At 40.6% G+C, this 14,862-nt stretch overlaps 2 protein-coding genes across 2 annotated transcripts; both read right to left on the reverse strand.

Moving 5' to 3' along the window:
- Window positions 1–918: 918 nt before the first annotated feature.
- On the reverse strand, window positions 919–5,829 carry LOC144648573 (membrane-associated tyrosine- and threonine-specific cdc2-inhibitory kinase-like). The gene is made up of 7 exons (XM_078508098.1): window positions 5,467–5,829; window positions 4,932–4,984; window positions 4,802–4,846; window positions 1,672–1,754; window positions 1,487–1,573; window positions 1,156–1,194; window positions 919–1,027 (listed from the first exon to the last, which is right to left on the reverse strand). Exons 1-7 carry the CDS (start codon window positions 5,690–5,692, stop codon window positions 919–921), a joined length of 642 nt encoding a protein of 213 aa, XP_078364224.1. The 5' UTR covers window positions 5,693–5,829.
- Window positions 5,830–6,935: 1,106 nt separating this feature from the next.
- LOC144648838 (uncharacterized) lies at window positions 6,936–14,148 on the reverse strand. The gene is made up of 2 exons (XM_078508288.1): window positions 12,953–14,148; window positions 6,936–7,055 (listed from the first exon to the last, which is right to left on the reverse strand). The coding sequence occupies exon 1, from the start codon at window positions 14,117–14,119 to the stop codon at window positions 13,343–13,345; it is 777 nt and encodes a 258-aa protein (XP_078364414.1). The 5' UTR covers window positions 14,120–14,148; the 3' UTR covers window positions 6,936–7,055; window positions 12,953–13,342.
- Window positions 14,149–14,862: the final 714 nt, after the last annotated feature.

Raw genomic sequence — 14,862 nt, forward strand, 5'->3', positions numbered from 1 at the left:
TGGTAATCCCAATAAAATGTTTCGTTTCCCATCGACCAACCCATTTTTTTCACAAAGTAAAAAAAACAAAATGCAGATTCACTAGTCAAAGAAGCAAGTTCTTTAATTTACAAGCACACGATCTTGTTTTATCAACAACAATTGACATTATTATGTCCTTGCCTCTAATTTTGATTAAAGAAAGAATAACGGAAATAACGAACGAAATAGCCACCTTTTCACATTCGTAACCCAAGGCTTTCTTTCTTCGAGCATTCCATTTTTTTTTTTTTTTGCCCGACCGACCCACCGTCACAAGAGATGAAGCGATGGGAAACGAAACATTTTATTGGGATGACCTTATTATAATTTAGATTAGTAGAAACTCAGCTGTGTTCTATTGGAAATCCGCGATTCTGATTGGTTCTCCCACTGTTTTCTATTCACCGATAGAAAACAGTCGCGCGCGCATAGCTCTTTAAGCGGTAAATTTTCTTGATTTTCGTCTTCTAAGTGCACAAAATTGTAGGTTTTGGACTGCACTCCCTTAGAGTTTCTACTAAAACAATTAGACTACGAGCCCTCGTTTTCTATGAGCGATAGTCAACTCGGCTGCGCCTCGTTGACTATTCGCTCATAGAAAACTCGGGCTCGTAGTCTAATTGTTAATTAGTCTATTTGCCACACAAAAAAATTACAAAGAAAGCATACAATAAAAAAAATTCAATAAGTTGCAAGAAAAAAGTGGCGAGGAGACTGAAGAAACTAGAGAGCTTACGCATGTTTCAGTCTCCCCAATTAAACAGTAAACTATACTAACAATAACTGAATTTTAGATGGTTTAATACATGGCATTATCTCGCTGAATAAATAAAAATTGTAATGTAGAAAATTATAAAATTACAAAATTATTTAACCCTGTCTTTTTTAGACTTCAGACTAGTATTCATACAGCATATTAAAAGTACTGACCAAAGTTAAGTCCACAAGAAATTCCCACACCACAGATTCACTTGTTGAATCACTTTTCTCCAAGTAGTCTTTGAGGCTAAAAGACAAACATATTATACATTGTATAAATCATACAATAATATGAGTAATAATTTTAACTGCAAGCAATGATACCTTGATCTAATTCATTATTATACACAAATTGTATTTTTTTATTCCACCTACCTCATTTCACATAACTCTGTTTGGATATAAAGATGTTGCCTGTAATTGAGAAAAGAGTTATTTTTTAGCAAATTCAGAAAATTAATATTCAAATACATTTGCACTCAAAACTGCAGAAATACTCCTTTAATACATGGTAAAATTATGTCCTCAGACCCTCCTAGAAAGGTCTTCTACAGCATAACACAGGTTGTTTTGGCTTGTCACACAATCTTTCCTCGTCACAAGCCCAAAGAACATCTGCAGGCGTCAGACCTTATAGAAATTCTTGGATGCCCACTATTGAATTACTGGCTAAAAGCCTAACTGGAAAACTTGATATTTCACTAACCTTTCTTCCCATGCCTTGACAAATCTAACACAGTTACGATGACACTTCAGAAGCTCATGCTTGTTGACCTCCTCAAGTTTGTATTTCCTACAGGGATTTATATGACAGACAGGTTACAAAGAAATCAATGCACTAGAATGTGAACATAATTTTTAAAATCATCATAAACTTAAAAGCCTTTTTACCTGTCAGCATCTCCACGGAACTTATCTCTGGACTTTTTTATAGCATATAGACACCCATCCTCCTTGCTCTTCACTTTAAACACCTTGCAAATTAAACACAACTCAAATGTATTAAGGCAGACATTTAGGAGGCAAGCGTGGCCAAATGGTTTAGGGCGCTGGTGTTGTAATCTGGAGGTCCTCGGTTCAAGACCTGCCCCTGCCACTAGCTGGATTTGTTCTCGGTAGTCCCAAGTTCAAATCCTTGGTCACGCTTTGTAAATAGCCAACTGGTCTGCCTCCTGCCAGTTGGGATTTTTAACCAATTTATGTTCATTTAAAATATTTGTTTCCTCTGTTTCAGTGGCATGCCTGTAAACTAGCTATCTCGATGCTATGTGCATGACCACTATAAACAACATACATTTGGGCAATTCCACATGAGAGGTGTAAAAATCAAGATTTTTCAAAAGATATTTCAGATGGAATAATTACCTGTGCTGCATTGTAGACATGTTATAGTATACAGAAAAACAACTTTTACTTTGTCTGTGACAACAGTGTTTTTAGGGGGGTCCCCAAAGTACGGGTTTACCTTCTTAATAATTTACAATGTCTGTGATGCACATTTTTAACTTACAAAAATCATACTTTCAAAATGCTTATGAATTCAAACAATTATATTAGGAATATTCCCTCATTAATATTTGTGTTGACAAATAACTGATAAAGACTTCATCCAAAATATTTTTAAAAAATAGCAACAGCGATGTGAAGTTCTGTCATGGACGTTACGTAACGTCCATGAAATTTTGTGCATTTTTTTTCTCTCCTTAAGTTATTATTTGAAGGATTCTTAAAAAATTTCTGCTGCTTTGTTACTTATCAAAAATGAACATTTTGATGATAACAAAACTCTGGTAAATTGTTACATTTTTTAGCTACGTGCAGTTAAAGTTGGTCATGGACGCCATATCATGGATGTTACACTTTTTGCAAAAATGTTGAAAAAAAAGACAAAACTTTATCAAAGTCTTTGGAAAAGATAAAAAATAGTTAGGCGGTATAGCAGTGAGCAGTTTTTTCCAAAAGACAGGTTTGGGTTGATAAACAGCCAGCTTGTGGAAAGAGATTTGCTGAAAATGCAGGTTAATATGTCATGTAAGGACCGTGAAATGTCCTCAAAAATTTAAATGAGCATTCCACGGGTTTTACATTAACTAGCAAGATAATTTCATTTCCAACTGCCAAGAAATATTGTTTTACTACAAATGATAGAGCCCAACAATTGAAAAAAGTTAATTTATTTGGTAAACTTGAAAAAGAATTCACATAGTGTAACGTCCATGACAATTTTTGTAACGTCCATGACGTTACATTTTTAGTCTCCAAGAAAAACTGTGAAAGATAATGGAGGTGAAAAACAATTTTTTTAGTTAACACAATCACTAAACTACATTGACATGGAGAAGATATTTTGAAAATGCTTGAAAGTTCACAGGAATTTTAAAGTAACGCTAATGCACTAAATTACGTGGTTGATTTTTATGTAACGTCCATGAGAGTCGTTTTTCTCAATATTTCTCTGACACAAATAAGTCAACTGGAAAAAAGAAATAATCAAATTAACACACTAAGGTGCACAGACTTGTACATCAATGAAAAGTTTTAAAACTTGTTTTCATCCTTAGACAATGCAAGTTTAAAGTTCTAAAAATTAGTCTGAATTGTAACGTCCATGACATGGAATTGCCCATTTACATTTTATTTTTACAAATAATATCTAATGGTGTGATGATCTGTTAGTATTGGTTCTTAACTCAATTTCCTGTTTTGTTAAGCAACTTTTATAGTACAAATTATTATATTATTGTTGTCACTCTCCCATAATGGAATTCCAGTCTGAGCCATTAAACATTCCCCAGGCAGCCCCAAACACCATTCTGATGGGAGAAAAGGAAAGGTTCTCAGCGGGGAAAGAAGTTATAATGGGCTATTGTATAAAATTGTTGCTCCCGACCTGTTGAGGAACAGTGGAATTCTTTGGGGGTAAGGGGCAAAAATCCGTGGATTTCCTTAGGGGAAAGACAAAAATATAAGGGAATTCTTCAGGGGGAATGGGTGAAAATTTATGGAATTCTTAGGAGTAAGAATGCGTTTCTAATGGAATTCGTGAGGGTTTAGCACATTTTCAAAGAATTTCGTTAAGGTTTAAGGCATTTTAAACGTTTTGAACGGATTTCTTTAGGGGTAAGAATGAAAGATCTTAAAAGACCTGCCCTCAACAGGGGGGGGGGTGCGGATATTAAATGCAATAGCCCAATATAATGCTGACGGGCCATATTTTGAGTAATGCTATATGGGTTTTGCTAAAAGCAGGCCCGCGGCCCACGGCCCGCGGCCCGGCTGCCCACCTCACGGCCCGCGGCCCGCGGCCCGCGGCCCGCGGCCCACCTATATGCTTAAATCAAAGAAAATCCAAAGTCGAATCTTCAGGAGTCTTCTTCATCGAAAATACCACAAGTATTCGCGTGGGCGCGGAGTAGACGAGGATCATGACTTACTGTTTCTTCCCCTTTTTGCACTTTGATGGCAAATTCGCCAAACTGATTATGAAACTCTTAAACGGATGGCTCCCAAATCTCTTTTTATCGATAGGATAGCAACGAAACCCGTACGCCTCCATCTTGTTTTGCTTCTTCGTTCTCGCCCCAGTCTCATATTGACGTCGGATCGAATGCCTGGTTACTAAGCTCCGAACGTTCTGCAAATGCACGTCCTTGTTGTCACACAAAAATGCATGGTAATGAAGAAATATCTGTCAACAAATACCAAAAAAAGACCAGCCATACGTCAAAGTTGGTGTTCATTATATAAATGAGCTGAAATTGTGGGTAAGTCTGAAGTATTTTCCAGTTTCAATGTTAGTGAGTTCACGTTCGATTTTCGATGAAGAAGACTCCTGAAGATTTGACTTTGGATTTTTTTTTTTGATTTTCTTTGATTTAAGCTTATAGGTGGGCCGCGGGCCGTGAGGTGGGCCGCCGGGCCGAGGGCCGTGGGGTGGGCCGCCGGGCCGCGGGCCGCAAAGTGGACCGCGGGCCGTGGGCCGCAGGCCTGCTTTTAGCAAAATCCATGCTATATATGGTACCTCTCCAAATGAACCTGCTCCAAGTCTGCTGACGACCTCAAAACACTGCAGAATAAACAGACAATAACCTCATTAAGTGTATACACCAAATTAAAGAAACATTGACATTTGTAATAAAAACACCACGTACCTGGTCAAAATAGAGATCTCTTGATTTCTCGTTGTAATGGGGACTTTTAATTTCTAAATTTATTAACTTGTCAAGGGTTCATGTCAATCCATGCGAGTTGCGTGACCAAGTGTCAGAGGTTTGAGTGGATAATAACATGGTTATAATTTTGTGCCCCGTTTTCCTATCTAACACAAAATGAAGTAAGAGTTTAACTTACTGGCAGTCAACAATTGTCGTAAAGTTAGCCCAAGTTACGCTTAAAAGCTATTCGAGCATCAGACTGTCAAGTTTATAAAACATTTGAAATGTAATAAAGCTTGTCATTTGTACTTTAGCTATGGGTCGTACCTATTAAGTTGCACAAATAACAAAAAATAGGAGCACATAAGAAATTATTTAAAAGCGACGAGTTGTTTAGGAACTTGAAGGTTGCGTAAACTGCATTCTACACAAACTTCGACACAACACACCCATAATTTCTAACACTGTGAAAAGCAAAGGTCAAGTCGTTTCTCGTGTACTGTACACAAAACATTTCTTTTCAAAAGGATACTACTCCCGTTAGCTCGAAAACTGACTTGCAATGCTCCAACCGAATTCCTTCTTGTATGTTTGAACACTCTGCTTATTGGTGGCGCAGATTTCACCGGAGCTCGCGGAGGTAAACAATCTTCCTCGACCACCTTCCTTTGGTTGGGTTTCTTCGGTTTTCGGTGGCTAAACGTTGCCTCGCTGACGATGTTAGGTATAGGTCGAGGGCTTTTTACAGTCCCATCCATAGTAAACAGCGTTTTTTTTAGTTAAAATGAACTCCAATTTGGTTCGGTAATGCCATACGTAGACATTTGCCAAGAGTGTTTTTACACATCCAAAATGGCCGCTTCCGAGCAAATGACAAAGTACAAAATTTGGCGCCAAGATCAATATGCACATAAATTAGGATCACGTGACAAGATTCGTCACCAGTTTCTACGGCCAACTGCACAGTGCAAGCGACTGTGAGCTTCTAGAAAGTCGTAACCCATTCCCATTTGATATTTGACCATATATAGTTAGTAGAGGGAAATGGTTAGGAATCCCGACAAAGTTCTTTGTTGTATGTTTTTGTTCGCTATTTTGGGGGTTGACCCTGCACAAAACCTGACAAAATACAATAGGTTACGTGTGTTCATGTAACTTACCAATAAAAACATTGCGATTACGTAATTCATGCATAGTGTATGAGCGCAAAACAAAAGATGTGCAGGGTCGTGGACCTTCCAACATTAATCTTGGCCTCTTTGTTTGCTCCTTTGATGTTTTCCGGGCTTTCAAACCATTTCCCTATATTAACTATGATTTGACCCATTTCATAGTTGAAGTCCCACATAAGCTTCTCTCATTCTGTAAAGCTAAATGAAAGAACGCCTCCTCCATACACGGTCAACCTTTGTCTTTATGATTCGTGTCGTTTGTTGATTTTAGTTTACTACAGGTATAGTTAAATGATTTATGAGTGGGTAAGTAAATTTTGAGTTTTCACAAACGTTTTTAGCCGGTTTCACGAATTTTAGCTTCGAAAAAAGCAGGTCACACGTTATACTAAACTGGCAATTCACGGATCACAAACAGATTTTAGCTGTTTTCACGCGTAACGAGTGTTTTTGTTTTTGTTTTGTAGTTTCTTTTTTGGTTAGTTTTTATTTTGCTCAAATCATGATTCCTTTACCTATCACCCTGTTTACATTAACATGTGATCATGCGCACACACTAACCCCCCCCCTCCCCCCCAAGCTCCCTCCCTTCATCCCTCAGAACCGCAGTTTATAGTCAGTAGTTCGTTCTGCTGATTTAAAACCCAAGCTGGGGTCCGATCCGTTAATCTCGATGCCCAAACAAACACAACTCCTCTGGTATCAGTATACATCAAATTGTTCCAATTTTATTCTTCGTTTTCAGAATTAGCTGTAATTACAGTCAAGTACAAGTACGTTTTAGAGCCAGTGCAAGGTCCGGAATTTCAAAACGAACTTTAAAATGAACTAATTTGTATCAAAGATGACAATCCATACAAAATGAAAAAAAAGGAAATGTTCCGAAATGTGCCTGTTTGTGACTTTTTCGCGTGTCGTGTGAGAAGCAAGCTATGTCAAACTGATCATACTTTTTTAAATTGTCATTTGCATCCCTAAAAGTAGTGCATCGTGAGTCCTTTATGTATCACATCTTGTCTGTGAGAGAGGAGTAGGCGAGCCGACCGCGAGACAGAATTTCAGTAAGTCGCGATTCCACAGCTTCAGCTACCCATCTCTAGAATCTGTTGGCTTACTAGAGAGGCCTGAAGAGGAAAGGGGAATTTGGATTCGGGGGGCAAATGTTCATTGGGAAAATGGGGGTTGGGGCACCGGGACTGGAAAGGGTAGGGGTAAGAGCTCGGGGCGGAACAATAGACCTGGGAATGGGATTTGGGTAAAATTAGGGAACAGAAATGGGAATTATTTTTTTCCCCCTCCCCCTCTTCAGTACACTCTTATTGCCAACAGACTCTAGGGATGGGTGGGGGAAGAGTACCACCCCCTTCGTCACTTTCCTCGTCGTCTTCATCCCCAGTCTCTTCTTCGTCACTAGATGCCGTACCAGTCTCTTCCTGAATGTTCCATGAAACTCGCCGTGCCTCCTCAGCAGCACGCATGCGTCGAAATCCTAGCTCCGGAGTTCGTGCTGCTCTGTCTAAAGTGCGATCTACATTGGCTATTAGCTTGTTGATTTCCATGTTATTAACGGCCATATCAAGACGTATCTTGAGACGTATCTCCTCGAGATCGTCGTCGCACTTGGGTTCTTCAAGTGGAGAGGGAGACGACAAGGACGCGTTTGATTCGCTACCGGTGATAGGCCTTTTTATGCCTTCTCCGGGAAAAGTTTCCATTGAAGAATTCTCGCTCGTCACAAATGGCTGCACAACGATAATCCTCGCATTTGACGCGCCGGGTTCGATCCCAGGACTTTCTGGTTTTTCTTGAATCGGAAGGGCACGGCCAATAACTGCTAAATCCTCAATTAATTGACGTCCTTCACTCAGGCACTCGCTCTTTGTACCAACAGTACCGGCTTCATTGGATGACTCTACTGAAGTAACAGAGAGTTTATCTCTCGGTGTTGACGATGGAGAGTTTTTCCGAGAAGCCTTGGTGTTTTTTCTTCTTGATAGTTTGAATCTTCGCTTTCCTTTGGCATTCTTCTCTCGTCCTAACGAGGATGCGCTATCGTCGCTTTCCGTACAACCTGAGAAACAGCTTCCCATTTTTGAGCTTCTTTACAGCTGACAACAACTTTGTAAAGAAATACGATGAATGATTTTATTACATCACAAATGTAATCAAATAGACGTCGACATTAGAATACGCTGTGTGAATGCGCGCGCTTTAATTTTCGAACTACAAACATCAGTATTTAAATGAAATCGAAAAGCTACTTTACAAAACAGCTTACAAAGCATTCCGTTTTCCTTTTAAAGTCCTGGTCAAACTGTAGTGCAAGTAGACGCAAGTTTTCAGCTTGCATTCACTTGCGTCTTCGTTTCGCCAGGACTTGCGTGCACTTGCGTTGACTTGCGATAGCTTTCGTTCACTTTGGTCGAGATCAAATTTGCACTCAAGTCAACGCAAGTTTTTTCACCGTTTGGCCACCCATCGCTTTTTTTCTTCAAATAGAGATTTGCAGCTCGCGTAGTAGCATTGAAATGGCTTTTATACAACTTGCGTGCACTTGCGAGTTAACTTGGGAGTCCGTTTGGCCAGCCAACGCAAGTCTGTAGGCAAGTTCAACTTGCGATTACTTGTACCAACTTGCAATACCGTTTGGCCAGGGCTTAACGTTAAGTAGTTAAAGTCTGCGTCGAGCCTTGTAGCCCATACGTATACAGGCCGGAGCTTATCCCGGTTTCAGCAGCATGAAGCGACTAGGAGTATTTCTACTCCTCCTGGATGGGATGTTAGTCCATCGCAGGATTTCCCCTAGCATTAGTCCGCCGATACCAATTTATACACCTGGGTGAAGAGAGGCACTATGAGAGTAAAGTGTCTTGCCCACGAACACAACACAATGACCGCGGCCAAGGCTCGAACCCGGACCGCCATCTGATCTGGAGTCCAGCGCGCTAACCATTAGGCTGCCGCACCTCTCATATAAACGTTGAGTAGTAGAACTTTGCGATTACTTGCGTTCACTTTGGTCAAGAAGAAATTTGCACGAAATTCAACGCAGTTTTTCACTGTTTGGCCACCCAACGCAAGTCAACACAAGTCTTGCTGTAAACAGTACTGAAATTCGAAAAGCCATTTTACAAAAAAGCTTACAAAGCACTCCGTTTTTGCTTTAACGCTGAGTAGTAAAAAAGTCTGCGTCGAGCCCATGCGTACTCAGGCCGGAACTTATACCGGTTTCTGTAGAATGAAGCGACTAGTAGTGTTTCTACTCCCCCTGGATGGGATGCTAGTCCCACGTAGGGTTCCACCAGTTTTAGTTCGCCGTACCAATTGATACACCTGGGTGAAAAGAGGCACTATGAGAGTAAGGTGTATTGCCCAAGAACACAACTCAATGACCGCGGACAAATATTTGCCGCCATAGACCCGGAGTCCAGCGCGCTAACCATTTGGCCGCACCTTCCATAACGTTGAATATTTGAATGCAGCGGGCTACACGAGTAACGGAAACCAAGTTAAATGCCTGGCTAAACGGAGACGTAAGTAGACACCAGTTTTTAAATTGCATCCACTTGCATGTTCTTTTGGCCAGGACTTGCGTGCACCGGCGTTGACGTGTGTTCACTTTGTGGCCCTCAAAGTTAAGAGTGGATCTTCTTATAACTAATAGTCGAGCCGAGAGAACGTGTCCTCCATAGTTATTCGATCAATCTTTGGCTTCATGATTCGTGTCGTTTGTTGATGTAAGTTTACTACCGTGAAATGATTTATGAGTAGGTAAATGTATTTTGGGTCTTAATGAACGTTTTAGCCAAAATCACTGGAAACGGTCTCCAAATTGAGCAGAACACACACGATCTACTGAACTGGCAATTCAAGGAACAAAACCGGATTTGAGCTGTTAGCACGCGTCACGCCTTTTTTGCTGCCGATAGGCAGCCTTCATATTCTTGAAACCATTTGAGAAGTTTCGTTCGTTCGTTCGTTCGTTCGTTCTATCGGATCGTGAATCAGCCAATCAGCAATCCCCTTTAAATACAAGCCAGCTAATCAGCAGTCCCCTTATAATCGATGAAATTCACATGTGCTCCGTTTTGAAAGAAAGTTTATTTAATGGCGTCTCGGACGGTGAATTCAGGACGAAGTTTATCTCTCCTTGTAAATAAGAAACACATTTTTGGAGTTCAAAATGGAAAGAACTAACCCTAGAGAACACTCGACCGCCTAAAAACAGGATACCAAGGTCTTCCAAGACCTAAACAGCGATGAACCAGAACAAAGTCAAGTTCAAATGGATGGTAAATGTCTTCAAATGTTGATTTGCTTTATAATCGTTTAGCTGATTTCTTGAAACTGGATTCAATAATTTGGAAATTTATGCTTTGTTGCTTTCCGTGAGCATCTGGGGAAAAAAATGCGTGTATTCCCGCACGCAACATTGATGCAAGGAAGTCGAAAGTCGCTTGCTTCAAAAGGCAAATGTACCGTGCTTTAATATTTAAATAAAATGTGGCCGACCTTTTAGTTTTATTTTGTATTTGTAATTCTTTGTTGCTTTCCGTGAGCATCTGGGGAAAAACATGCGTGTATTCCCGCACCGGCAACATTGATGCAAGGAAGTCGAAAGTCGTTTGCTTCAAAAGGCAAATGTACCGTGCTTACTTAAATAAAATGTGGCTGACCTTTTAGTTTTATTTTGTATTTGTAATTCGTAGTTTACATTAGGGAAGTGGCGTTCTGTAAAACCTTGAAAAATTTGCATAATCGGATTGAAATTTGATACAAACTTAATACAAGTTGTTTTCATTGAGACGCGTGGAAAGTTATTGTTATCTTTCCATCAGAAAATATTTATGAAGTTATTTTTCTGTACATTCAAATATTCTTGAAGTGTTACTAACTATGGCTACGGCAGCACTTCACTTCTCATTGAGAACTACTAGTTTATTGTCCTTTTTTACCGAATGGTAATGAGGTGTAGTGATGATTCGCGAACTTGAAGTGACGTGTTTCCGTCACTCCATTCTGATATTAAACCGCAATTAATTCATGCATTAACGTGCTGACAGAAAGGTTGTTTAAAACGCCATTCAGCACATGTCAATCAAAAACAAATTATCCTATAACCTCATTCCCAGGGTCTCTCTCTTTCAGGGAACAAGGTTGAATTTTTACAAAACAAATCGAAAGAGGATCAATTACACTTATCCTCTGGTGATAAAAGAGAATAGAATTCGCTCTACGAAGCCGTAGAGCATACTCTATCAATGACCCATTCACCTAAGAAAACATTCAAACGCAAATGAAGTGAGATTGTGACATAACCGATAGCAGCTATAAGCTACATGCAGTTACCGCGTCTTTATTGTAAACACAACATTCATGCTGCACGATTTTGTTTCGCGTCACATTATCTTCGTGTCACGTCATCCGTTTTTCATCTTTTTGAGTCGTGCAGAAACGCGCATCTTTCTCAAGTTTTATTCGCTGCTCAAAATAACGCTATACGTGCTGACAGAAAAGTAAACATATCCACAAAACAAATTTACCTAATGCTAAATGGATCAAAGGTTACACTTTTGTGATGAAATAGAATTCGCGCTACGAAGCCTGAGAGCACGAACCATCAATGACACAATTCCCATGGAAAAATAAAACATTCAAAGGCACATTATTGAACGCTTATTTGAAGAAAAAAAACTATCAATGACCCATTCACGCAAGAAAACATTGAAAGGCAAATTAAGTGAAATTGTGACATTACTGATAGCAGCTGTGAGTTACACGTAGTTACGGTTAAAAAATTATTACGCTCGCCATGTGACGTGTTGTAGTTAACACCACATCCACAGCTTGAATCCACAGCACGTTTCTGTTTCGCGTGACGTCACCTCGTGTCACGTCATCTGTTTTTCATCTTTTTGAGTCGAGCAGAAACACGAAGTGCTCGGGCGTATCTTTCTCTCGAATTTTATCCGCTGCTCAAAAATAACGCTATACGTGCTGACAGAAAAGTATAGATATTCACAAAACAAATTTACTTAACGCTAAAAAGGATCAAAGGTAATACACTAACCGGTAAATATTTTTGTGGTGAAAACTGAATAGCGCTACGAAACCTGAGAGCACGAACCATCAATGACGCAACTCATGTGGAAAAATAAAACATTCAAACGCAAATAAAATGAGATTGAATTACTTTATTGGACACTTATTTAGAAAAAAATGCGAAGGTCGGCATTTCATCGAATTACCAAATTACCATGAGGTTGCTCGAAGAGCCTTTGATTTGTTTTGTTTTTTATTGCTCAAATCACGTGTCATACCATCCTTGTCCCCAGAGGCAACGATCCTTTTGGCCCGCGCTGACCAAAAGATCGATCGCCGGCTCTGGGGACGAGAATGGCGTCATGTGACCTATTTACCACCCTGTTTACATTAACATGTGATCATCCCCACCCCCACCCCCTCCCTCCATTCATTCCTCAGAACTGGGAAAAAGCCTTATCGCAGGTTATCGCCAGTACTTCGTTCTGCTGATTCAAATCCCAAGCTGGGGTCCAATCTGTTAATCTCGAAGCCCAAACAAACACAATTCCTCAGGTGTATACATTAAATTGTTCCAAATTTATTCTTCTTTCTCAGATTTAGCTGTAATTACAGTCAAGTACAAGTACGGTTTAAAGTTGCAAGGTCGGGATTTTAAAAACCAACTTTAAAATAAACTTTCATAATCGGTAACAAAGATAACAATCCATACAAAATGCAGAAAAAGCAAATGTTCCGAAATGTGCCTGTTTGTGACTTTTTCGCGTGTCGTGTGAGAAGCAAGCTATGTCACACTGATCATACTTTTTTAAATTGTCATTTGTATCCCTAAAAGTAGTGCATCGTGAGTCCAAAGACTTGACGACATAAAATGTCCTTTTTGTATCACATCTTGTCTGTGAGAGAGGAGTAGGCGAGCCGACCGCGAGACATAATTTCAGTAAGTCGCAATTTCACAGCTACAGCGACCCATCTCTAGAATCTGTTGGCTTACTAGAGAGGCCTGAAGAGGAAAGGGGAATTTGGATTCGGGGGGCAAATGTTCATTGGAAAAATGGGGGTTGGGGTACCGGGACTGGAAAGGGTAGGGGTAAGAGCTCGGGGCGGAACAATAGACCTGGGAATGGGATTTGGGGAAAATTAGGGAAGGGAAATGGGAATTAATTTTTTCCCCTCCCCCTCTTCAGTACACTCTTATTGCCAACAGACTCTAGGGATGGGTGGGGGAGGAGTACCACCCCCATCGTCACTTTCCTCGTCGTCTTCATCCCCAGTCTCTTCTTCGTCACTAGATGCAGTACCAGTCTCTTCCTGGATGTCCCATGAAACTCGCCGTGCCTCCTCAGCAGCACGCATGCGTCGGAATCCTAGCTCCGGAGTTCGTGCTGCTCTGTCTAAAGTGCGATCCACATTGGCTATCAGCTTGTTGATTTCCATGTTATTAACGGCCATATCAAGACGTATCTTGAGACGTATCTCATCGAGATCGTCGTCGCACTTGGGTTCTTCAAGTGGAGAGGGAGACGACAAGGACGCGTTTGATTCGCTACCGGTGATAGGCCTTTTTATGCCTTCTCCGGGAAAAGTTTCCATTGAAGAATTCTCGCTCGTCACGAATGGCTGCACAACGATAATCCTCGCATTTGACGCGCCAGGTTCGATCCCAGGACTTTCTGGTTTTTCTTGAATCGGAAGGGCACGGCCAATAACTGCTAAATCCTCAATTAATTGACGTCCTTCACTCAAGCACTCGCTCTTTGTACCAACAGTACCGGCTTCATTGGATGACTTTACTGAAGTGATGGAGAGTTTGTCGTCTCTCGGTGTTGACGATGGAGAGTTTTTCCGAGAAGCCTTGGTGTTTTTTCTTCTTGATAGTTTGAATCTTCGCTTTCCTTTGGCATTCTTCTCTCGTCCTAACGAGGATGCGCTATCGTCGCTTTCCGTACAACCTGAGAAACAGCTTCCCATTTTTGAGCTTCTTTACAGCTGACAACAACTTTGTAAAGAAATACGATGAATGATTTTATTACATCACAAATGTAATCAAATAGACGTCGACATTAGAATACGCTGTGTGAATGCGCGCGCTTTAATTTTCGAACTACAAACATCAGTATTTAAATGAAATCGAAAAGCTACTCTACAAAACAGGTTACAAAGCATTCCATTTTCCTTTTAAAGTCCTGGTCAAACGGTAGTGCAAGTAGACGCAAGTTTTCAACTTGCATTCACTTGCGTTTCCGTTTCACCAGGACTTGCGTGCACTTGCGTTGACTTGCGATAGCTTGCGTTCACTTCGGTCGAGATCAAATTTGCACTCAAGTCAACGCAAGTTTTTTCACATTTTGGCCACCCATCGCAAGTCTTGCTTTTTTTTTTCTTCAAATAGAGATTTGCAGCTCGTGTAGTAGCATTGAAATGGCTTTTTGACAACTTGCGTGCACTTGTGAGTAAACTTGGGAGTCCGTTTGGCCAGCCAACGCAAGTCTGTAGGCAAGTTCAACTTGCGATTACTTGTACCAACTTGCGTTACCGTTTGGCCAGGGCTTAACGTTAAGTAGTAAAAGTCTGCGTCGAGCCTTGTAGCCCATACGTATACAGGTCGGAGCTTATCCCGGTTTCAGCAGCATGGAGCGACTAGGAGTATTTCTACTCCTCCTGGATGGGATGTTATATAGTCCATCGCAGGATTTCCCCTAGCATTAGTCCGC

This window comes from Oculina patagonica, chromosome 4, assembly GCF_052425735.1.
Source record: "Oculina patagonica isolate OP01 chromosome 4, crgOcupat, whole genome shotgun sequence".
Taxonomy (NCBI): Eukaryota; Metazoa; Cnidaria; class Anthozoa; order Scleractinia; family Oculinidae; genus Oculina; species Oculina patagonica.